The sequence below is a fragment of the Heptranchias perlo genome, chromosome 10 (assembly GCF_035084215.1).
Source record: "Heptranchias perlo isolate sHepPer1 chromosome 10, sHepPer1.hap1, whole genome shotgun sequence".
NCBI classification, from domain to species: domain Eukaryota; kingdom Metazoa; phylum Chordata; class Chondrichthyes; order Hexanchiformes; family Hexanchidae; genus Heptranchias; species Heptranchias perlo.
Window position 1 is genome coordinate 4,159,190 of NC_090334.1, and position 25,604 is coordinate 4,184,793.

The 25,604-nt window shown below is 51.1% G+C and overlaps 1 protein-coding gene across 2 annotated transcripts in view; it reads left to right on the plus strand.

The window, feature by feature from the left end:
• Nucleotides 1–25,604, plus strand: part of LOC137326238 (1-phosphatidylinositol 4,5-bisphosphate phosphodiesterase beta-2-like) — a 200,927-nt gene that overhangs the window by 16,879 nt on the left and 158,444 nt on the right. For both annotated transcript variants that reach the window (XM_067991148.1, XM_067991149.1), the window contains exons 4-8: nt 5,754–5,894; nt 11,714–11,793; nt 20,632–20,685; nt 22,532–22,607; nt 25,224–25,324. In XM_067991148.1, the coding sequence (XP_067847249.1) occupies nt 5,754–5,894; nt 11,714–11,793; nt 20,632–20,685; nt 22,532–22,607; nt 25,224–25,324 (452 nt within the window). The remainder of the gene's footprint in view (nt 1–5,753; nt 5,895–11,713; nt 11,794–20,631; nt 20,686–22,531; nt 22,608–25,223; nt 25,325–25,604) is intronic.

Below are 25,604 nucleotides of genomic sequence, written 5' to 3' on the forward strand. Positions count from 1 at the left end.
TTCATGATGCCGTGGGCCCGGCATTGACCTTGTCCCCTACTGCCTCCCGCTGCCTTTTGAGTATATGTCTGGAGGGCCTCTTGCCCCCCCACGCCCCCCGCGGATATCGGATGCCCCTCCTTCTGTCCTCCTATTGCACACAAGGTCTCTCGTGCATCAGCAGAGAACCTTGTAGCAAGCACTCTCGCAGGCCCGGTACAAACTCAGAGGTCTGGTGTGCAGGTTGGAGGATGTGGGATTTAGTAGTGCGCTACCTTTTTTCAATGTCTTAACATAATTCATCCGTGTGTAAACATAGGGATGGGACCTGCATCTGTGTTTTACATGTGCGATGTCTGATCTCTGTTCAGACTCCGTACAGACAGTCGACTGTTATTTTCAGCAAATGACAGGTACCAGCTACCTTTAAGAGATTTCCGAAGCAACATCCTCCCTTTAAGAGATTGCGCTCCCTCTGGTGGTGGAAAGTGCATATTGCATTGATTCCACGTGCAAGGCCCGGAAAGGAAGGCTGATTGCAGGTAAGTGCACCCTTGGGTCCAAACTTGGTCCTGTCTGCGCAGGGTCCATCGAGAGTGGGGTGACCCCGCATTGCACCAACACCGTCCAAAACAGACCCTTCCCCCTGTGAGCAGTATCGAGCTCCACACTATCGGAAGGATATTGAGGCTTTAGAGAGGGAACAATACAGATTCAGTCAGATGCTGCCTGGTATGAGGAAATACAAATACACAGAAAGGCTTGACTTTTTTTGTTAGAGCAACACAGTTTATGGGGTGCGATGATAGAAGTGTTTAAAATAATGAAGTGGAGATGCCGGTGATGGACTGGGGTTGACAATTGTAAACAATTTTACAACACCAAGTTATAGTCCAGCAATTTTATTTTAAATTCACAAGCTTTCGAAGATTTTCTCCTTCCTCAGGAAGGAGAAAATCTCCGAAAGCTTGTGAATTTAAAATAAAATTGCTGGACTATAACTTGGTGTTGTAAAATTGTTTAAAATAATGAAAGGATGGGACAGAAGCAGACTGTTCCCAGTAGTAGAGGGGCTTAGAATGAGGGGCTATAGATACAGGATTAAATGTAAAAGATTTAGAACAGAGGGCAGGAGTAACATCTTCACACAGAGTGGTGAGACTGTGCAATTCACTTCCAGGGTTAGTGGTTGAGGCAGAAACTGTCAACATTCAAGATTAGATTGATAGATAGATGAAGGAAAAGGGGATAAATGGATTTGGGAACAGAGCGGGTAAATGTGATTATTTGCACACATGAAGGGTGAACGACAACACAGACTGGTTGGGCCAAATGGCCTGTTTCCGTGTTGTAACATCTGTGTATTTAAATAGGTCAAGACCTCGGGGTGGGTGTTTCTAGTCCCCCCGGGGTGGGTGTTTCAAGTCCCCCCGGGTGGGTGTTTCGAGTCCCCCCGGGGTGGGTGTTTCGAGTCCCCCCGGGGTGGGTGTTTCGAGTCCCCCCGGGGTGGGTGTTTCGAGTCCCCCCGGGGTGGGTGTTTCCACCTCCCCCCGGGGTGGGTGTTTCGAGTCCCCCCGGGGTGGGTGTTTCGAGTCCCCCCGGGGTGGGTGTTTCGAGTCCCCCCGGGGTGGGTGTTTCGAGTCCCCCCGGGGTGGGTGTTTCGAGTCCCCCCGGGGTGGGTGTTTCGAGTCCCCCCGGGGTGGGTGTTTCGAGTCCCCCCGGGGTGGGTGTTTCGAGTCCCCCCGGGGTGGGTGTTTCGAGTCCCCCCGGGGTGGGTGTTTCGAGTCCCCCCGGGGTGGGTGTTTCGAATCCCCCCGGGGTGGGTGTTTCCAGCTCCCCCCGGGATGGATGTTTCGAGTCCCCCTGGGGTGGGTGTTTCGAGTCCCCCTGGGGTGGGTGTTTCCAGCTCCCCCTGGGATGGATGTTTCGAGTCCCCCCGGGGTGGGTGTTTCGAGTCCCCCCGGGATGGATGTTTCGAGTCCCCCCGGGGTGGGTGTTTCGAGTCCCCCCGGGGTGGATGTTTCGAGTCCCCCTGGGGTGGGTGTTTCCAGCTCCCCCTGGGATGGATGTTTCGAGTCCCCCCGGGGTGGGTGTTTCGAGTCCCCCCGGGATGGATGTTTCGAGTCCCCCTGGGGTGGGTGTTTCGAGTCCCCCTGGGGTGGATGTTTCGAGTCCCCCTGGGGTGGGTGTTTCCAGCTCCCCCTGGGATGGATGTTTCGAGTCCCCCCGGGGTGGGTGTTTCGAGTCCCCCCGGGATGGATGTTTCGAGTCCCCCTGGGGTGGGTGTTTCGAGTCCCCCTGGGGTGGATGTTTCGAGTCCCCCTGGGGTGGGTGTTTCGAGTCCCCCTGGGGTGGGTGTTTCGAGTCCCCCTGGGGTGGGTGTTTCGAGTCCCCCTGGGGTGGGTGTTTCGAGTCCCCCTGGGGTGGGTGTTTCGAGTCCCCCTGGGGTGGGTGTTTCGAGTCCCCCTGGGGTGGGTGTTTCGAGTCCCCCTGGGGTGGGTGTTTCGAGTCCCCCTGGGGTGGGTGTTTCGAGTCCCCCTGGGGTGGGTGTTTCGAGTCCCCCTGGGGTGGGTGTTTCGAATCCCCCTGGGGTGGGTGTTTCCAGCTCCCCCCTGGGATGGATGTTTCGAGTCCCCCTGGGGTGGGTGTTTCGAATCCCCCCGGGGTGGGTGTTTCCAGCTCCCCCCTGGGATGGATGTTTCGAGTCCCCCCGGGATGGATGTTTCGAGTCCCCCTGGGGTGGGTGTTTCGAGTCCCCCCGGGATGGATGTTTCGAGTCCCCCCGGGATGGATGTTTCGAGTCCCCCCGGGATGGATGTTTCGAGTCCCCCCGGGATGGATGTTTCGAGTCCCCCTGGGGTGGGTGTTTCGAATCCCCCCGGGGTGGGTGTTTCCAGCTCCCCCCGGGATGGATGTTTCGAGTCCCCCCGGGGTGGATGTTTCGAGTCCCCCCGGGGTGGGTGTTTCCAGCTCCCCCCGGGATGGATGTTTCGAGTCCCCCTGGGGTGGGTGTTTCGAGTCCCCCCGGGATGGATGTTTCGAGTCCCCCTGGGATGGATGTTTCGAGTCCCCCTGGGGTGGGTGTTTCGAGTCCCCCTGGGGTGGGTGTTTCGAATCCCCCCGGGGTGGGTGTTTCCAGCTCCCCCCGGGATGGATGTTTCGAGTCCCCCCGGGGTGGATGTTTCGAGTCCCCCCGGGGTGGGTGTTTCCAGCTCCCCCCGGGATGGATGTTTCGAGTCCCCCTGGGGTGGGTGTTTCGAGTCCCCCCGGGATGGATGTTTCGAGTCCCCCTGGGATGGATGTTTCGAGTCCCCCTGGGGTGGGTGTTTCGAGTCCCCCTGGGGTGGGTGTTTCGAGTCCCCCTGGGGTGGGTGTTTCGAGTCCCCCCGGGGTGGGTGCGACGGGAGACGAGAGTTTGTCCTCCTTTGTTACTCAAGGTCGATGACACAGTGAGCAATTTGTTTAACCAGAATGCCAGGCCGCAGCTCCCTGAGGTGCTGATGTTTAGGATTAACAAATACAAAAACATGCAAATACTACAAACCGACAATTTGAAACATCGGAAATGCACAGCACTTGAGAAGGGAAAAGACAGCTTCGAGTCTGGTGCCTCACCTCAGATCAGGTAAGTTAACCCTCCACCCAGGCTGTACAGTGTGTCTGAGAGTTAGAAACCGAACTCTGAGCATCGGTATCAACAACAGTAAATGGAAAGAGTAGGAGAATAAAACACGAGTCAGTCAGTCCATGTATACCGGGTCAGTCAGCCCACCCGTGTACACGGAGTCAGTCAGTCCATCCGTGTACACGGAGTCAGTCAGCCCACCCGTGTACACGGGGTCAGTCAGCCCACCCGTGTACACGGAGTCAGTCAGCCCATCCGTGTACACGGAGTCAGTCAGCCCACCCGTGTACACGGGGTCAGTCAGTCCATCCGTGTACACGGAGTCAGTCAGCCCACCCGTGTACACGGGGTCAGTCAGCCCACCTGTGTACACGGGGTCAGTCAGCCCACCCGTGTACACGGAGTCAGTCAGCCCACCCGTGTACACGGGGTCAGTCAGTCCATCCGTGTACACGGAGTCAGTCAGCCCACCCGTGTACACGGGGTCAGTCAGCCCACCCGTGTACACGGAGTCAGTCAGTCCATCCGTGTACACGGAGTCAGTCAGCCCACCCGTGTACACGGGGTCAGTCAGCCCACCCGTGTACACGGGGTCAGTCAGCCCACCCGTGTACACGGAGTCAGTCAGTCCATCCGTGTACACAGGGTCAGTCAGCCCACCCGTGTACACGGGGTCAGTCAGCCCACCCGTGTACACGGGGTCAGTCAGCCCACCCGTGTACACGGGGTCAGTCAGTCCAACCCTGCGCGCGGGGACAGTCAGCCCACCCGTGTACACGGGGTCAGTCAGCCCACCCGTGTACACGGGGTCAGTCAGTCCAACCCTGCGCGCGGGGACAGTCAGCCCACCCGTGTACACGGGGTCAGTCAGCCCACCCGTGTACACGGGGTCAGTCAGCCCACCCGTGTACACGGGGTCAGTCAGCCCACCCGTGTACACGGGGTCAGTCAGCCCACCCGTGTACACGGGGTCAGTCAGTCCCTCTGTGTACACGGGGTCAGTCAGTCCCTCTGTGTACACGGGGTCAGTCAGTCCAACCCTGCGCGCGGGGACAGTCAGCCCATCTCCTCAGCACCAGTCCCTGGGATACAATTGAATGCAAAATCTGTGCTGCTGTCCCTTGAATTATAAGATTGTGTCTGGGGAGGGAGATGAGAGCAGGTTTCCTCCTTCGCTTGGCCATGATTCACCGTCACATAAACAGTGGAGTCTGGTGGGTAACAGGTGCTCTTAGGGAACGAAGCTGCTCTTTACTCCCATCACCCAGCGTGCAAGTGTATGACCCAGACCTCAACCACCAGTACAGCTTGCTGTATAAATCACTGAGCCCCTCCCGTCCCTCACCCGACTCCCTCCCGACCCTCACCCGACTCCCTCCCGACCCTCGCCCGACTCCCTCCCGACCCTCGCCCGACTCCCTCCCGACCCTCGCCCGACTCCCTCCCGACCCTCGCCCGACTCCCTCCCGACCCTCGCCCGACTCCCTCCCGACCCTCGCCCGACTCCCTCCCGACCCTCGCCCGACTCCCTCCCGACCCTCGCCCGACTCCCTCCCGACCCTCGCCCGACTCCCTCCCGACCCTCGCCCGACTCCCTCCCGACCCTCGCCCGACTCCCTCCCGACCCTCGCCCGACTCCCTCCCGACCCTCGCCCGACTCCCTCCCGACCCTCGCCCGACTCCCTCCCGACCCTCGCCCGACTCCCTCCCGACCCTCGCCCGACTCCCTCCCGACCCTCGCCCGACTCCCTCCCGACCCTCGCCCGACTCCCTCCCGACCCTCGCCCGACTCCCTCCCGACCCTCGCCCGACTCCCTCCCGACCCTCCGCCGACTCCCTCCCGACCCTCGCCCGACTCCCTCCCGACCCTCGCCCGACTCCCTCCCGACCCTCGCCCGACTCCCTCCCGACCCTCCGCCGACTCCCTCCCGACCCTCGCCCGACTCCCTCCCGACCCTCGCCCGACTCCCTCCCGACCCTCGCCCGACTCCCTCCCGACCCTCGCCCGACTCCCTCCCGACCCTCGCCCGACTCCCTCCCGACCCTCCCCCTAACACCACGCATTCCAGGATGGGTGTTCCTGTTTATTGAGTGTGAGTGGGACGTCCTGTATTTTTTGTTCATTCCGTTAATCCTGTTTTCTCCACAGAATCCTAAAATTCGGGAGATTTTTAACGTGGAAAATCCGCAGTCTAATTTCTACTCCAAGTGCCTGACTGTGGTGTCAGGCCCCGATTTTGTTAACCTGACTTTCGACAACTTTGTTGCTTTCAAGGCGAATGTGGTCAAGGTGAGTCAGGTGTGTTAACTCACGGCCCTGGGGTCGGGCCCTCAGTGCTTCATCTGAGAGGAGTGGAAGTTTGTAGCCACATGCTCACCTTTGATGCAGTGTATACCCAGTACTCTCTCCCATCTCCGCCATTCCCACTGGTACATCCACCTGAATGGGCAGTCGGAGCCTCTGTTTAATGTCTCATCCGAAAGACAGCATCTCCGACAGTGCAGCGCTCTCTCAGTACTGACTCTCCGACAGTGCAGCACTCTCTCAGTACTGCTCCCCCGACAGTGCAGAACTCCCTCAGTACTGACCCTCCGACAGTGCAGCGCTCTCTCAGTACTGCTCCCCCGACAGTGCAGAACTCCCTCAGTACTGCTCCCCCGACAGTGCAGAACTCCCTCAGTACTGACTCTCCGACAGTGCAGCACTCTCTCAGTACTGCTCCCCCGACAGTGCAGCGCTCTCTCAGTACTGACTCTCCGACAGTGCAGCGCTCTCTCAGTACTGCTCCCCCGACAGTGCAGAACTCCCTCAGTACTGCTCCCCCGACAGTGCAGCGCTCTCTCAGTACTGACTCTCCGACAGTGCAGCGCTCTCTCAGTACTGCTCCCCCGACAGTGCAGAACTCCCTCAGTACTGACTCTCCGACAGTGCAGCGCTCTCTCAGTACTGACTCTCCGACAGTGCAGCGCTCTCTCAGTACTGCTCCCCCGACAGTGCAGAACTCCCTCAGTACTGACTCTCCGACAGTGCAGCGCTCTCTCAGTACTGCTCCCCCGACAGTGCAGCACTCTCTCAGTACTGCTCCCCCGACAGTGCAGCGCTCTCTCAGTACTGACTCTCCGACAGTGCAGCGCTCTCTCAGTACTGCTCCCCCGACAGTGCAGCGCTCTCTCAGTACTGCTCCCCCGACAGTGCAGAACTCCCTCAGTACTGCTCCCCCGACAGTGCAGCGCTCTCTCAGTACTGACTCTCCGACAGTGCAGCGCTCTCTCAGTACTGCTCCCCCGACAGTGCAGAACTCCCTCAGTACTGACTCTCCGACAGTGCAGCACTCTCTCAGTACTGCTCCCCCGACAGTGCAGCGCTCTCTCAGTACTGACTCTCCGACAGTGCAGCGCTCTCTCAGTACTGCTCCCCCGACAGTGCAGCACTCTCTCAGTACTGCTCCCCCGACAGTGCAGCGCTCTCTCAGTACTGACTCTCCGACAGTGCAGCGCTCTCTCAGTACTGCTCCCCCGACAGTGCAGAACTCCCTCAGTACTGCTCCCCCGACAGTGCAGCGCTCTCTCAGTACTGACTCTCCGACAGTGCAGCACTCTCTCAGTACTGCTCCCCCGACAGTGCAGCGCTCTCTCAGTACTGCTCCCCCGACAGTGCAGAACTCCCTCAGTACTGCTCCCCCGACAGTGCAGAACTCTCTCAGTACTGCTCCCCCGACAGTGCAGAACTCCCTCAGTACTGACCCTCCGACAGTGCAGAACTCCCTCAGTACTGCTCCCTGACAGTGCAGAACTCCCTCAGTACTGCTCCCCCGACAGTGCAGAACTCTCTCAGTACTGCTCCCCCGACAGTGCAGAACTCCCTCAGTACTGCTCTTCCGACAGTGCAGCGCTCTCTCAGTACTGCTCCCCCGACAGTGCAGAACTCCCTCAGTACTGCTCCCCCGACAGTGCAGAACTCCCTCAGTACTGCTCCCCCGACAGTGCAGCGCTCCCTCAGTACTGACCCTCCGACAGTGCAGAACCCCCTCAGTACTGCTCCCTGACAGTGCAGAACTCCCTCAGTACTGCTCCCCCGACAGTGCAGAACTCCCTCAGTACTGCTCCCCCGACAGTGCAGAACTCCCTCAGTACTGCTCTTCCGACAGTGCAGCGCTCTCTCAGTACTGACCCTCCGACAGTGCAGAACTCTCTCAGTACTGCTCCCCCGACAGTGCAGAACTCCCTCAGTACTGCTCTTCCGACAGTGCAGTGCTCTCTCAGTACTGACCCTCCGACAGTGCAGAACTCTCTCAGTACTGCTCCCCCGACAGTGCAGAACTCCCTCAGTACTGCTCCCCCGACAGTGCAGAACTCCCTCAGTACTGCTCCCCCCGACAGTGCAGAACTCCCTCAGTACTGCTCCCCCGACAGTGCAGAACCCCCTCAGTACTGCTCCCCCGACAGTGCAGCGCTCTCTCAGTACTGACTCTCCGACAGTGCAGCACTCCCTCAGTACTGCCCCCCCGACAGTGCAGAACTCCCTCAGTACTGCTCCTCCGACTGTGCAGAACTCCCTCAGTACTGCTCCTCCGACAGTGCAGAACTCCCTCAGTACTGACCCTCCGACAGTACAGTACTCCCTTAGTACTGAACCTTTGACAGTGCAGCACACTCCTAGTACTGCTCCTCCGACAGTGCAGCATTCACTCAGTGCTGTCACTCCAACAGTGCAGCATTCATCAGTACTGACTCTCCGACAGTGCAGCACTCCCACAGTGCTGACCCTCCGACAGTGCAGCACTCCCTCAGTACTGACCCTCCGACAGTGCAGTGCTCCCTCAGTACTGACCCTCCGACAGTGCAGCACTCCCTCAGTACTGACCCTCCGACAGTGCAGCACTCCCTCAGTACTGACCCAGCGACAGTGCAGCGATCCCTCAGTACTGACCCTCCGACAATGCGGCGATCCCTCAGTACTGACCCTCTGACAGTGCAGCGCTCCCTCAGTACTGACCCACCGACAGTGCATCACCACCATCATCATCACCATTACCACCATCACCACCATCATCATCATCACCATCATCACCATCACCATCATCATCACCATGATCATCATCACCACCATCACTATTATCATCAACGTCATTACCACCACCATCATCATCATCGTCATCACCAGCATCATCATTACCATCATCATCACCACTACCATCACCACTATCATCACCACTATCATCACCATCACCATCAGCATCATTATCACCACCATCATCACCATCAAAATCACCACCACCACCATCATAACCACCACCACCATCATAATCACCACCATCACCATCATCACCACTATCATTATCATCACCACTATCATCATCACCACTATCATCATCACCACTATCATCATCACCACTATCATCATCACCGCTATCATCATTATCACCATCACCATCATCATCACTGTCATCACCACTATCCTCATTATCACCATCATCATCATCATCATCATGATCACCATCATCACCACCAACATCACTGCCATCACCACCATCAGTGTCATCATCATCACCATCATCACCACTATCATCATTATCACCACCATCATCATTATCACCACCATCATCATCATTATCACCACCATCATCACCACCATCATCATCATCATCACCGTCATCACCACCACCACCATCACCACCATCATTATCATCATCATCACCACCACCATGATGACCGTCATCATCACCACCACCATCATTATCATCATCATCACCACCACCATCATGACCGTCATCATCACCACCACCATCACCACCACCATCATCATCACCATCATCATTACCACCATCATTACCACCATCATTATCACCATCATTACCACCATCACCATCACCGCTATCGTCATTATCACCATCATCATCATGATCACCATCATCACCATCATCATTGTCATCATCACCACCATCATCACCACTATCATCATTATCACCATCATCATCATGATCACCATGATCACCATCATCATTGTCATCATCACCACCATCATCACCACCATCATCACCATCACCACCACCATCATCACCATCACCACCACCATCATCACCATCATCATCTCCATCAAAATCACCACCGCCATCATAATTACCACCACCATCATTATCATCATCAGCACCATCATCACCACCATCTTCACCAAGATCACTATCATCACCACCACCATCATCATCATCACCACCATCATCATCATCACCATCATAATCATCACCACCATCATCACCACCATCATCACCACCATCTTCACCACCATCATCACTACAATCACCACCATCATCACCATCACCGTCATCATCATCATCACGATCACCATCATCATCATCATCATGATCACCATCATCACGATCACCACCAACATCACTGCCATCACCACCATCATTGTCATCATCACCATCATCACCACTATCATCATTATCACCACCATCACCATCATTATCACCACCATCACCATCATTATCACCACCATCACCATCACCACCACCATCATCATCACCATTATCACCACTATCATCATCACCGCTATCATCATTATCACCATCATCACCACTATCCTCATTATCACCATCATCATGATCACCATCATCACCACCAACATCATCACCATCATCATTGTCATCATCACCACCATCATCACCACCACCATCATTATCACCACCACCATCACCATCATCACCATCAAAATCACCACCACCATCATAGTTACCACCACCATCATTATCATCATCAGCACCATCATCACCACCATCTTCACCACGATCACCATCATCATCACCACCATCATCATCACCACTATCACCACTATCATCACTATCATCATCACTATCATGATCATCATCACCACTATCATCACTATCATCATCACCATTATCATTATCATTATCATCATTATCACCATCACCACCACCATCACCACCACCATCATCACCACCATCATCACCACCATCACTATCATCATCACCATCATCGTTATCACCACCACCATCACCATCACCACCACCATCACTACCACCATCACCACCACCGTCATCACCACTATCATCATTATCATTATCATTATCATCACCATCATCATCACCATCATCATCACCACCATCACCATCACCATCATCATCGTCATCATCACAATCATTATCATCACCATCATAATCACCACCATCATCATCACCACCACTATCATCATTATCTTTATCATCACCATCATTATCATCACCACTATCATCATCACCATCATCACCATTATCATTATCATCACCACTATCATCATTATCACCATCATCATCACCATTACCACCATCATCATCACCACCATCATCACCACCATCATCACCATCATCATCATCACCATCATCGTTATCACCACCACCATCATCATCACCATCATAATCACCACCACCACCATCACCACCACCATCACCACCACCATCACCACCACCATCACCACCACCATCACCACTACAATCACCACCGTCATCACCACTATCATCATTATCATTATCATCACCACCATCACCATCACCATCACCACCATCATCATCACCACCACTATCATCATTATCTTTATCACCACCATCATTATCACCACCATCATTATCACCACCATCATTATCACCATCATCACCATCACCATCATCATTATCACCATCATCATTACCACTATCATCATTATTATCATCATCATCACCATCATCAGCATCATCACTATCACTGTCTTTGGGCAAGTAGGGACGGGCAATAAATGCCAGCCTCACCAGCTTTACCTGCACCCTGAGAACGAATAACATAAATGCCTTCTCTTGTATACTGTGGTGCCATGGGGCTGTAGGAATGTGGGGAGAGGCACTGAGCTGGTGAGCCAGGGCTCCTTCCGGCAAAACGAGTTTTGTTTTGAAAGGCCGGGTCCAGAATGTTGGAAACTGCATCAAATAATGTGTCAAAAAACAAATCACTTGTTTCTCCCCCGGAGCTTTGATTTTGCTTGCTTCCTACGATTTGCTGGAGGAGAGTTTAGAGGTGACCCAGCAGCAGGCTCGTGTTCTCCAGAGGTTCATCTGCACCTTTCCTTGTTGTCCTGTTTAGGGCTGGGCAGATGAAATCCTGAATATCATCATCCATCCGCTGACCCACAACGCTCCCCGAACAGTCTCCATCAATAAAATGTAAGTGTTCCCTGAAGGCTTGTGTCGAGATTGAATTCTGTCTGAAAATCTTTTACCTGCTGCCAGTGATTCTCGAAATTACAACACACTCACACACGTGCGTGTGAGTATGTGTGTGATAGTGTGCATGCACACATGTGCAAGAGTGTGTGTGCATGTGAGAATGTGTGCGTGAGAGTGTGTGTGTACGTGAGAGTGAGTGTGTGCGTGCGTATGTGTGTGTGTGTGTGTGTGTGCATGAGAGTGTGTGTATGTCGCATGTGTCTGTACATGTGCCCAGATGGAGTGAAGACTGAGTGTGGTCTTGAGGTTAAATGGAGGTAGAGGGTGGTTCCAATCAAACCAGGGCACATCGATGTAATTCAGTTCCCATTTTAAAGTGACGCACACTAACCTTATTTTTGATATATTCCCATTATAAATCCTAATGCCCGGCCCTAGCTCCCTACTACTGCCTCCACTGGCTCCCCCTCACTTGTGCCTCACCAGACCATCTCTCCCGACACACTCACTCTCTCTGATTCCCCAAGGGGTGAGGGGTACCTGAGCTGGTGCGTGGTGGGAGCTCATGTGAGGTGCCAGCTTCCTGTTTCTCTCTGTTGGCAGGGAGAGAAAGGGGGCAGGTGCACACATTGGGCATATGGAGTAAAATTCTGTGCATTGCAGCAAGGCCAGTAGTGCGAAGCTACGGCTGGGCAGAGGCGCCAGCCTGTCACCGAGTGAGTGAACTTGAAAGGCAAGCAGGAAGTTGAAACACTTCCTGATGGGGACACCACAGAGCTGCCAAGCTTCCCCGCCCCCCCCCCTAAACCATGTCCGCTCCCACCTCCATCCAAGGTGCATCACTGGCTCATCGTAACAGGATTGCCACCAGCTCAGGTTCTCTCTGACTGTGGGCACCCTTCTCCTCTATAAAGCAGACGCCCTGTCACATTGGCATGTACCGTAAGGTGCCCCCAGAGCCTGCAGTACCTACATTCCAGTTGTATGACGGGGTGATGACACCACACGGAAGGAGCTTGAGGTGGCTGTTACAAGTTTCAGGTCTGCCTTAGATATTGCCTCAGGTACAGTGGTGCTTCTGTAAGTGCCTGAGTGTCTTAGGTTTAGGAGAGTGCCTCTAATATTTAGAAAGAAAGATTTGCATATAGATAGTCCCTTTCACAACCTCAGGACATCCCAAAGTGCTTTACAGCCAATTAAGTACTTTTTTGAAATGTAGTCACTGTTGTAATGTATGAAACGCGGCAGCCAATTTGCGCACAGCAAGATCCCACAAACAGTAATGAGATAATGACCAGATAATCTGTTTCAGTGATGTTGGTTGAGGGATTAAAAATTGGCCAGAACACGAGGGAGAACTCCCCTGCTATTCTCCAAATATTGCCATGGGATATTTTGCATCCACCTGAGAGGGCAGAGGGGGCCTCGGTTTAACATCTCTACCGAGAGACAGCACCTCTGACGGTGCAGCACTCCCTCAGTACTGCCCTGGGAGTGTATTGTATAATATAATTATTCAATAGTGTAACCCAGGGTATAACAATAGGACCCTGTGACATGAACTGGCTGTTTGTGTCCTTTGCAGGAGTGCTTCTTCAATCTGTTTGAAGGTAGATCGAAAAAACACTTGTTGAGATAAGGCCAGATACGAATCGATAAAATACTTCATTTCACAGCGAATGATCATTTAGAGCAACAATTATGATTGGACTCATTTAGTTCAATCAGTACAATTTGTCTTCATGTAATAATACAAAATAATGAAGGCATTACCCTTACCCAAATCAGTGGGTTGTCTTACTTAACCTAAAGAAAATAACTCCTAACTACGCTCTGACATTCTTCTTCTGAACATGACCAAACCTTGCTCTCACAGCTTTCTGTTTAAAGCCTGATTGACTTTGCTGGGTCTGACTGACAGCCTGTGTCTCTGCCTCAGTTTTTTTTTTATCACTTGTAAACAATTTTACAACACCAAGTTATAGTCCAACGATTTTATTTGAAATCTACAAGCTTTCGGAGGCTTCCTCCTTCCTCGGGTAAATGTCAGGAACTCCTCGAAGCCTACGCATTTATAAATCACAGAACAATACATGGTGATTACAGACTGCCCCTGCAACTGCCCGTTGCCAAGGCAATCACCGTGTTCAGACAGTCAGTAAGTCACAGAAATCTCCCAACACAACGGGTGTGAGGTGTTTATCAATTCCTGAGGCAGGCTAACAAATTGCTTATTGTTTATATTCTATGAGGAAACAGCATCAAAGCTTAGCTCATTAGCATTTCAGCCAAATATTGCCATAGTAGGTTTTTGTTTAACTTGCATGAATACACTTTTCTTTAAAAATCGAACATTTAAAGATAATTGGGCCACAAATTGCTGGGAAGGCACACCATTAGAATGAGGCATTAACGTCGCATGCTATTATTAATTTGTAAAAAGTCCAGCAATTTGCGGAGTAAAAGAGATACGCCATGAGTTCCGATCCTCCACATATTGCTGGATGATTTGCGCCACACCGTCGTTAGCCTCACAAAGTCCCATTTAGGGCTAGTAATTAATGTCGTAGAGGATTCTGTTAACAAAGTTATTTATGGTCCCGACATGGTACTCAACCTTGGAGGCCCGTAAAAGGACCAAGGAAGCTGTAGGGTCTCACTCCATTGAATTGTTCCGAGAGGTTTTTTATCTTTTTATCTGCCTTGGCAGTCTTATGTGCCATTCTTGATTTCTGGGTCTGTTGTAGACTTTCATTGCTCTGATTAGTCAACGACTCCATTATCGTATCCTGTGATGACCAGGATGGTAGAAGGTGAACTAGATGGACCTTGGTCTTTTCTCATCCAACAATTCCTATGTTGCAATGAAAGCAGTGCAATGGCGTACCCACTGGATGTTCCACTGTTCCTGATCATGATGGATGGGGCTGTTGGTTCTATACTTCGTGGGTCAAGAATGTTTGTACATTGCACTTACCTTGCCATTCACCTATAGGCCATATAGTCACTCAGTAAGCTTATGTCCTACTCCTACTCCTATTTCTTATGTTCTTAAGGATCAATACAGCAATTCCCAAACACAACTAAGTTACAATGTTCTCCTCTTCTGCTTGCTCTTTTAATTTTTTTCTTTCTTTTCCTTTCTGTTTCTTTTTTTCTCTCTCTTTTAATCCACTCTATTTCCCTACCTATCTTTATTCCTCTTCCTGTCTATATTTCGTTTGACTCCAATTCACCCTATTTCCTTCTCCATCTTTTGCTTTGTTTCTTCCTCTACCCTTTTCTTTCATTGGTCAAGGAGATAAGCCATTGGGCACGACGTTCATGAGGTCCCAGGTGCGACATTGACATCACTGCGCCATTATCGAATTGATGTTCCAGCAATTTATGGTGAGCAGAAAAGTCCAATTAATGTCATTCACTGTAAAACCCAACAATGCAGCAATTTCTGGCACAACTTTTTTTCCAAATCCTTTCTGTGGCAAAATGATCAAAAAGATCCCAAAATGTGAGTGTCATGGGGACTTGATGACAAAACATGCAACAGCTGTTTGAGGGTGGGGAAGCAAAGATCCTTTACAAACACTGCGGCTGCAGGTCGTGAGGTGAACACATTACTCTGTGAGATATCTCCGTCCATGATGGACTGTATTTACTCTGTGAGATACCTCCGTCCATGATGGACTGTATTTACTCTGTGAGATATCTCCGTCCATGATGGACTGTATTTACTCTGTGAGATAACTTTGTTTTAATTCGTTCATGGGATGTGGGCGTCGCTGGCAAGGCCAGGGTTTATTGCCCATCCCTAATTGCCCTTGAGAAGGTGGTGGTGAGCCGCCTTCTTGAACCGCTGCAGTCCGTGTGGTGAAGGTTCTCCCACAGTGCTGTTAGGAAGGGAGTTCCAGGATTTTGACCCAGCGACGATGAAAGAACGGCGATATATTTCCAAGTCAGGATGGTATGTGACTTGGAAGGGAACATGCAGGTGGTGTTGTTCCCATGTGCCTGCTGCTCATGGTAATGGTTGCGGGTTTGGGAGGTGCTGTTGAAGAAGCCTTGGTGAGTTGCTGCAGTGCATCCTGTGGATGGTACACACTGCAGCCACAGTGTGCCGGCGATGAAGGGAGTGAATGTTTAGGGTGGTGGATGGGGTGCCAATCAAGCGGGCTGCTTTGTCCTGGATGGTGTCGAGCTTCTTGAGTGTTGTTGGATCTGCACTCATCCAGGCAAGTTGAGAGTATTCCATCACACTCCTGACTTGTGCCTTGTAGATGGTGGAAAGGCTTTGGGGAGTTAGGAGGTGAGTCACTCGCCGCAGAATACCCAGCCTCTGACCAGCTCTTGTAGCCACAATATTTATGTGGCTGTCCAGTTAAGTTTCTGGTCAATGGTGACCCCCAGGATGTTGATGGTGGGGGATTCGGCGATGGTAATGCCGTTGAATGTCAAGGGGAGGTGGTTAGACTCTCTCTTGTTGGAGATGGTCATTGCCTGGCACTTGTCTGGTGCGAATGCTACTTGCCACATATCAGCCCAAGCCTGGATGTTGTCCAGGTCTTGCTGCATGCCGGCACGGACTGCTTCATTATCTGAGGGGTTGTGAATGGAACTGAACACTGTGCAATCATCAGTGAACATCCCCATTTCCGACCTTATGATGGAGGGAAGGTCATTGATGGAGCAGCTGAAGATGGTTGGGCCTCGGACACTGCCCTGAGGACCTCCTGCAGCAATGTCCTGGGGCTGAGATGATTGGCCTCCAACAACCACTACCATCTTCCTTTGTGCTAGGTATGACTCCAGCCACTGGAGAGTTTTCCCTCTGATTCCCATTGACTTCAATTTTACTAGGGCTCCTTGGTGCCACACTCGATCAAATGCTGCCATGATGTCAAGGGCAGTCACTCTCACCTCACCTCTGGAATTCAGCTCTTTTGTCCATGTTTGGACCAAGGCTGTAATGAGGTCTGGAGCTGAGTGGTCCTGGCGGAACCCAAACTGAGCATCGGTGAGCAGGTTATTGGTGAGTAAGTGCCGCTTGATAGCACTGTCGACGACACCTTCCATCACTTTGCTGATGATCGAGAGTAGACTGATGGGGCGGTAATTGGCCAGATTGGATTTGTCCTGCTTTTTGTGGACAGGACATACCTGGGCAATTTTCCACATTGTCGGGTAGATGCCAGTGTTGTAGCTGTACTGAAACAGTTTGGCTAGAGGCGCGGATAGTTCTGGAGCACAAGTCTTCAGCACTACAGCTGGGATGTTGTCGGGGCCCATAGCCTTTGCAGTATCCAGTGCACTCAGCCGTTTCTTGATATCAATCCTCCGTCCATGATGGACTGCATTTACTCTGTGAGATACCTCGGTCCATGTTGGACTGTATTATGGATTGATACAGGGCTGTGGGGAGAGAGTGAGGCAGTGGGATTAGTTTTAGAATGATACAGGGCTATGGGGAGAGAGCGGGGCAGTGTGATTAGATTGGGATTTATACAGGGCTATGGGGAGAGAGCGGGGCAGTGGGATTAGTTTTAGATTGATACAGGGCTGTGGGGAGAGAGCGGGGCAGTGGGATTAGTTTTAGATTGCTACAGGGCTATGGGGAGAGAGCGGGGCAGTGGGATTAGTTTTAGATTGATACAGGGCTGTGGGGAGAGAGCGGGGCAGTGGGATTAGTTTTAGATTGCTACAGGGCTATGGGGAGAGAGCGGGGCAGTGGGATTAGTTTTAGATTGATACAGGGCTGTGGGGAGAGAGCGGGGCAGTGGGATTAGATTGGGATTGATACAGGGCTGTGGGGAGAGAGCGGGGCAGTGGGATTAGTTTGGGATTGATACAGGGCTATGGGGAGAGAGTGGGGCAGTGGGATTAGATTGGGATTGATACAGGGCTGTGGGGAGAGAGCGGGGCAGTGGGATTAGTTTGGGATTGATACAGGGCTATGGGGAGAGAGTGGGGCAGTGGGATTAGTTTTAGATTGATACAGGGCAATGGGGAGAGAGCGGGGCAGTAGGATTAGATTGGGATTGATACAGGTCTATGGGGAGAGAGTGGGGCAGTGGGATTAGATTGGGATTGATACAGGTCTATGGGGAGAGCGGGGCAGTGGGATTAGATTGGGATTGATACAGGGCTGTGGGGAGAGAGCGGGGCAGTGGGATTAGTTTTAGATTGCTACAGGGCTGTGGGGAGAGAGCGGGGCAGTGGGATTAGTTTGGGGTTCGTACAGCATTTACATCAGCTACTCTACAGTCCCACAGCAAAATTGCAATTTTAAGGAGGAGTGAAAAATTGTGGCCAGAGCCTCTGCTCTCTGACTTCTGTCAACAGCCTGACATCAGGACCCAGTGACTCATCCACCCTGAATTCTGTTAATATTTCATAACCAATTCCTTTTCTCCAGTTGTATCTAACAGATGCTCCACATCCTCCTCTAGTTCACAAACTGTTTCATCTCCTGCATCATTTGTAAAAAAACATTGCTAAATATTAATATATCTCTGCCGTGCCTTCATCCTCCAGAACGAGATTCCTCCTTCATCCCCGAGTATCCCTCCCTCTCTTTCACTATTCTTCTACTTTTAAATCCTAATAAAATCTCTCGCTATTTCCTTCACATTGTCTGCCAGCCTTTTTCTCCTGTTCCCTTTTCGCCCTAATAATCTCCCTTCACCCCTCCTCTCTGCACTTTCTGTATTCCTCAAGATTTTCTTTAAATTGCCAGACCCAATTTTACCATTCACCTCCCTTTTATGTTTCAGTTTAGTTTTGATCTCCCTGGTGATTAGAATCTTGTGGGTTTAAAAAAAAATTCTTCAAGGCACATCGGGGGTAGATTTCACTGCGCCAACGGGCTTCGGAGGTCTGGCAGGCGGAAAGCCTGATAGTGCTGGCGGGAGAGCCAGTCTATACTGAGGACTGTTCCCCATCAGCATCAGGCCATGTGCGGGAATCGAGTGCCCCGGGGCAGCTCGAAGAATTGGGCAGTCCGTCTGGTCTCTGGGCTGGTAGAAGGTAGGTTCATGGGCGAGGCTCTGGGCTCTGGTCTCGGGAGGGGGGAGGGTGTAGGGTGGCGGAGGGCAGGGTACGGAGGAGAGTGCCAGTCCCACGGTTGTGGCGACCCAGGCTGGTGTTTGTGGAGCCTGCAGGGAATGACTTACCTTGAGCTCCTCCACGGGCCAGCCAGCCAGCTGATACTGCACAGGGTGTGCACGGCACAGGCTCTGGAGTTCACTCCTAAAATGGCATTGGGGCCTTTATTGACATCATCGGTCGCACTCCGATTTAAATACCTTAATTTGGCGTGCGGTTTCTGCAGGCAGCTGCCAGGCCACCTATCCCGCTAGACCCCGGGAAAATGGAGACGGCCCCAGCAACGGCAGGAACGGGGAGCGTAGTTTCTTCCACTCCATCTTCAGGCCTTGTTTCCAGTGGAAGGCGTGAAAATTCAGCCCACTATTTCTTTGTGTCTCTCAGACCAATCTAGAGCTCCCACCTCTGCCTTTTGATGACTCCACTCCTGCTCCTTCTTCATCTGATGGGCTCTTGTCCTCATCGTCCCCTCTGTTCTTGTATCTCTTCCATTGGTAAATTATCCCCAAGAAGCTCCCTTTCCTTTTTTTGTGCCAGACACTAATTCCTCATCTCCCCCCCCACCCCACCACCTGCCCCCAGTGTGAGCTCTATAAATCCCAAGTCCTTTGAAGAATTGAATGCTCAAACGTAATCTCAGCATCATATCATAGAACCATAGAATCATACAGCACAGAAAGAGGCCATTTGGCCCATCGTGTCTGAAAGAGCTACCAATTAACCCCACTCCCCTTCTCTTTACCCACAGCCATGCAAAATTCTCTTTTCTTGCCTTTCTTGGTGTTATTGCTACTGTTGTGATTTATTTCTCTGAACTAGCCCCCTCTTGTTCCTCCTCACTCCATCCGACACACACTTCTGAACCCCCTCACTGCATTGAAATCGAGACTCATTGCACCATCCTCTACTTGAACACCTGCCTTTCTTCAACACTCTGCCTTGTTTTAAGAACCGGCCCCCATCACCTGGACCCCAATTCCTGATTTATCATCTCTCTTGCCCCTTTCTCAGCGAAGTTTCAACCAACCACCAGCAGCTTCTCTCATTGCCTTCCTCTGCTCTGCTCAGCATACACTCTCCCCACAACCAACGGGATGTGTGAATCCGGGAGTGTGAATCCGGGAGTGTGAATCCGTGAGTGTGAATCCGGGAGTGTGAATCCGTGAGTGTGAATCCGTGAGTGTGAATCCGTGAGTGTGAATCCGGGAGTGTGAATCCGTGAGTGTGAATCCGTGAGTGTGAATCCGTGAGTGTGAATCCGTGAGTGTGAATCCGGGAGTGTGAATCCGGGAGTGTGAATCCGGGAGTGTGAATCCGTGAGTGTGAATCCGGGAGTGTGAATCCGTGAGTGTGAATCCGGGATGTGTGAATCCGTGAGTGTGAATCTGTGAGTGTGAATCCGTGAGTGTGAATCCGGGATGTGTGAATCCGTGAGTGTGAATCCGGGATGTGTGAATCCGGGATGTGTGAATCCGGGATGTGTGAATCCGTGAGTGTGAATCCGTGAGTGTGAATCCGTGAGTGTGAATCCGGGATGTGTGAATCCGTGAGTGTGAATCCGGGATGTGTGAATCCGGGATGTGTGAATCCGGGATGTGTGAATCCGGGATGTGTGAATCCGGGAGTGAGAATCAGTCAGATAAGAGATTCTGATAGGTTCGTGGAGTTTCTGTTGTGATTGATGAGCACTCCAGACCCGTGGGAATGACTGACTGATTCTCTCATTTTATTCTGCAGTTACACTAAGATAAAAATGCTTGTGAATGAAGAGAGAAGGATTCCAGTCAAAAAGTAAGTTGCCAATTTGAAAAATAATCTAACTTTTGATGTATAAAAGTGCAGATGACAGCTGAATAATTCACTAACCTTGATCGCTGAATAATTCACTGTGACCCTGATCGCTGAATAATTCACTGCAACCCTGATCGCTGAATAATTCACTGTGACCCTGATCGCTGGATAATTCACTAACCCTGATCGCTGAATAATTCACTGTAACCCTGATCGCTGAATAATTCACTGTGACCCTGATCGCTGAATAATTCACTAACCCTGATCGCTGAATAATTCACTGTAACCCTGATCGCTGAATAATTCACTGTGACCCTGATCGCTGAATAATTCACTGTGACCCTGATCGCTGATTAATTCACTGTGACCCTGATCGCTGAATAATTCACTAACCCTGATTGCTGAATAATTCACTGTAACCCTGATCGCTGATTAATTCACTGTGACCCTGATCGCTGAATAATTCACTGTAACCCTGATCGCTGATTAATTCACTGTGACCCTGATCGCTGAATAATTCACTGTAACCCTGATCGCTGAATAATTCACTGTAACCCTGATCGCTGAATAATTCACTGTGACCCTGATCGCTGATTAATTCACTGTGACCCTGATCGCTGAATAATTCACTAACCCTGATCGCTGAATAATTCACTGTAACCCTGATCGCTGAATAATTCACTGTAACCCTGATCGCTGAATAATTCACTGTAACCCTGATCGCTGAATAATTCACTGTAACCCTGATCGCTGAATAATTCACTGTAACCCTGATCGCTGGATAATTCACTGTAATCCTGATCGCTGGGTATTCACTGTAACCCTGATCGCTGAATAATTCACTAACCCTGATCGCTGAATAATTCACTGTAACCCTGATCGCTGGATAATTCACTGTAATCCTGATCGCTGGGTAATTCACTGTAACCCTGATCGCTGAATAATTCACTGTAACCCTGATCGCTGAATAATTCACTGTAACCCTGATCGCTGAATAATTCACTGTAACCCTGATCGCTGAATAATTCACTGTAACCCTGATCGCTGGATAATTCACTGTAATCCTGATCGCTGGGTAATTCACTGTAACCCTGATCGCTGAATAATTCACTAACCCTGATCGCTGAATAATTCACTGTAACCCTGATCGCTGGATAATTCACTGTAATCCTGATCGCTGGGTAATTCACTGTAACCCTGATCGCTGAATAATTCACTAACCCTGATCACTGAATAATTCACTGTAACCCTGATCGCTGGATAATTCACTGTAATCCTGATCGCTGGGTAATTCACTGTAACCCTGATCGCTGAATAATTCACTAACCCTGATCGCTGAATAATTCACTGTAACCCTGATCGCTGAATAATTCACTGTAACCCTGATAGCTGGGTAATTCACTGTAACCCTGATCGCTGAATAATTCACTAACCCTGATCGCTGAATAATTCACTGTAACCCTGATCGCTGAATAATTCACTGTAACCCTGATCGCTGAATAATTCACTAACCCTGATCGCTGGGTAATTCACTGTAACCCTGATCGCTGAATAATTCACTGTAACCTTGATAGCTGGATAATTCACTGTAACCCTGACAACTGAATAATTCACTGTAACCTTGATAGCTGGATAATTCACTGTAATCCTGATCGCTGAATAATTCACTGTAATCCTGACAACTGAATAATTCACTGTAACCCTGATCGCTGGGTAATTCACTGTAACCCTGATCGCTGAATAATTCACTGTAACCTTGATAGCTGGATAACTTATCATATGCAAGTTGGCCTTGTAATATAAATGATGCTGATGTTCTTTATTCTCACTGCATTTGTGTCCGCAGTATTTACCAGATGTTTCCAGCTGATAGGAAGCGGGTAGAGGCTGCGCTGGCTGCTTGTCACCTTCCCAGACTCAAGGTGAGTGCGATTTCCACCCATTCCTATCCTAAATTGTTAAAATATCCTGGGATTCTACACACAGCAGCCATGAAGCAGTATGGTCCCCCCCGGAGATTGCAGCCTCCCCGGAGATTGCAGCCTCCCCGGAGATTGCAGCCTCCCCGGAGATTGCAGCCTCCCCGGAGATTGCAGCCTCCCCGGAGATTAAAGCCCGTCTGGAGATTACAGTCCCCCCGGAGATTACAGTCACCGCAGGGATTACAGTCCCCTTGAGATTACAGCCCCCCCCTGGAGATTACAGCCCCCCCCCCTGGAGACTACAGCCCCCCCCGGAGATTACAGCCCCCCCCCCCGGAGATTACAGTCCCCCGAAGGTTACAGTCCACCCGAAGATTTTGGTGGGGGGGTTTCAATGACTTATGGAGATCTGTTCTTGCGGGGGGGTGTTAGTGACTGATGGAGATCAGTTCTGGGGATGGAGAATTTCTGCCAGTACCGACTTCTTGGCCCTCCCTTGTAGGGAGATCCCACTGCTGTGCCCAATCTGGGGAGGGAGGTGGCTGTTTGAATTTCAGTGAGGTTGATGCCTGTTGTTGGGGGAGCCACTAAACGGATCCCCTGTGGTGTGTATCTTGGGCAGCCCTCCTCTCAAAGGCCACAGCTGCAAGAAAAATGGATTGCGCAAAGCAAAATGGATGGTTCCAGATCAAGATGTGAGGAGAGACTCACAGATCTGAAGGTGTTTCCTTAAAAAGGAGGTTAAAGAGAGAAATATTGAGAGGAATGAGATACTATAGGTGCCAGATTGTTTAACTTACATTGTCAGGTCGAACTCGAAGACACCAGTATCCATTGGTGAGGCTCCGGCACGACTTGAGATCAAAAGGCATTTGTTTCTCCCATGAGGCATCGAACTCGTGGACCAGTTGGTTGAATTCATCGATCTTTACAGTGGCGATCTGTGTGAGAGTGAGGGAAATGGTGCTGCTGTGTTGCAGCTGTAGTTCTAACTCAGGCTGGGAGCGGGGGGTGGATGAATTCACTCTGGCCTTCCAACAACAGCAAAATCCGAGCTTATAGACGGGACGGAGAGTGAGAAGCCTGCGTACAGAGATAGACGGGGGTGAATGAGGTGTGGAACAGGAAGTGTCCTGAACTGCGGGGGCCAGGAAAACGAGATGCTCAGCAAGGGGCCTGGTCACAGATAAGCAACAGCTCTGGTGTTATATCTACAGCAGATGGAAGGTTAGACACATCGATGGGGTTTAACTTCCATAGAAATACACAGGAGTTACAACATGGGAACAGGCCATTCGGCCCAACCAGGTCCATGTTGGCGTTTACCCTACACACGTGAGCAAATAATCCTAATCACATTTACCCGCCCTGTTCCTATATCCATTTATCCCCTTCTCCCTCATCCCCCTACCCAATCTAATCTTGAATGTTGACAGTTTCTGCCTCAACCACTAACCCTGGAAGTGAATCCCACATCCTCACCACTCTGTGTGAAGATGTTTCTCCTGCCCTCTGTTCTAAATCTTTTACTTTTGATCTTGTATCCATGGCCCCCTCATTCTAGGTCCCTCAACTACTGGGAACAGTTTGTTCCAGCCTTTGATCATTTCAAACACTTCCATTACATCGCCCCGTAAACTGAGCTGTTCTAACAACTCTGCCCCCGCCCCCCGCATTTTTCAAGCCTTTCTTTGTATTTGTATTTCCTCATACCAGGCACCAGTGAATCTGTATTGTTCCATCTCTAAAGCCTCACTATCCTTCCTACAGTGCGGAGCCCAATACTGCTCACAGCGCGGAGCCCGATACTGCTCACAGCGCGGAGCCCGATACTGCTCACAGCGCGGAGCCCGATACTGCTCACAGCGCGGAGCCCAATACTGCTCACAGCGCGGAGCCCAATACTGCTCACAGCGCGGAGCCCAATACTGCTCACAGCGCGGAGCCCAATACTGCTCACAGCGCGGAGCCCAATACTGCTCACAGCGCGGAGCCCAATACTGCTCACAGCGCGGAGCCCAATACTGCTCACAGCGCGGAGCCCAATACTGCTCACAGCGCGGAGCCCAATACTGCTCACAGCGCGGAGCCCAATACTGCTCACAGTGCTCTAGCTGAGGTCTTATGAAAGGTATTACGGGTTGACTTCCCATTTTGGAGGCAGTGCGAATCTCTCTGGAACCTGGCTTCATGAGATGGTCAGGGCTGGTAGATCTGTGATTGGCTGGATTGTAGTTGGTCAATGGGCAGAATGACCTTCTTCCATTCCTTGATTCCTTAGAGATGATTTTCCAGTGCTTTCTGGAGGTGGCAGGAAGGGGAAAGGGAGAGGATCGGAAATCGGGCAGGGGCTCACGCTCGCTCGCACTCTACGCGTAACACGCTGTCGGATGACATCCAGTTGGATGGGATGGGGGAAGGGAAAGAAAAGAGGTGGAGCCTCTTACAATATTATAATTATATTTAAATACTGGCCAATGAAGGTGCAGACAATTTCCTGCGTCCTGTGTTGACTGCCAGTGATATTAAGCATTTCTTGTGAAAGCCATGCTTGGCATGTCCTCGAAGTGAGATCCTCTTTAATGGCGTGTTATTTCTTCACCTGTTCTCATACAGACTGAGTTGATCAATCCCGAAGATTTTACTGAATTGGTCTTCAAACAGTTTCTGTCACATCTGTGCCCAAGGCCTGAGATTAATCAGATCTTCGAATTACTGTGAGACACTTTTTAAACTGTGATTTCTGCACCTTCATAAAGTCTCTGTTTCTGCATGAATCAGGATCTGTTACTTACCCGCTGTTTCTATTGTCTATTTATCTCTCGGTTCTACCCGAGCCATGGACATCCTTTATTCCAGAGAACAGGCCCACCTGGGACCTTGGCCAGAACCAGTGCCACTTGGAGAGAGAGAGAGCAGCCTGGGGTGCAGAGACCCCTCTCAGCGACTCCCACAGAGCTCTCTCTGCTACTGTCGAGTCCTCCTCATTTCTAAAAA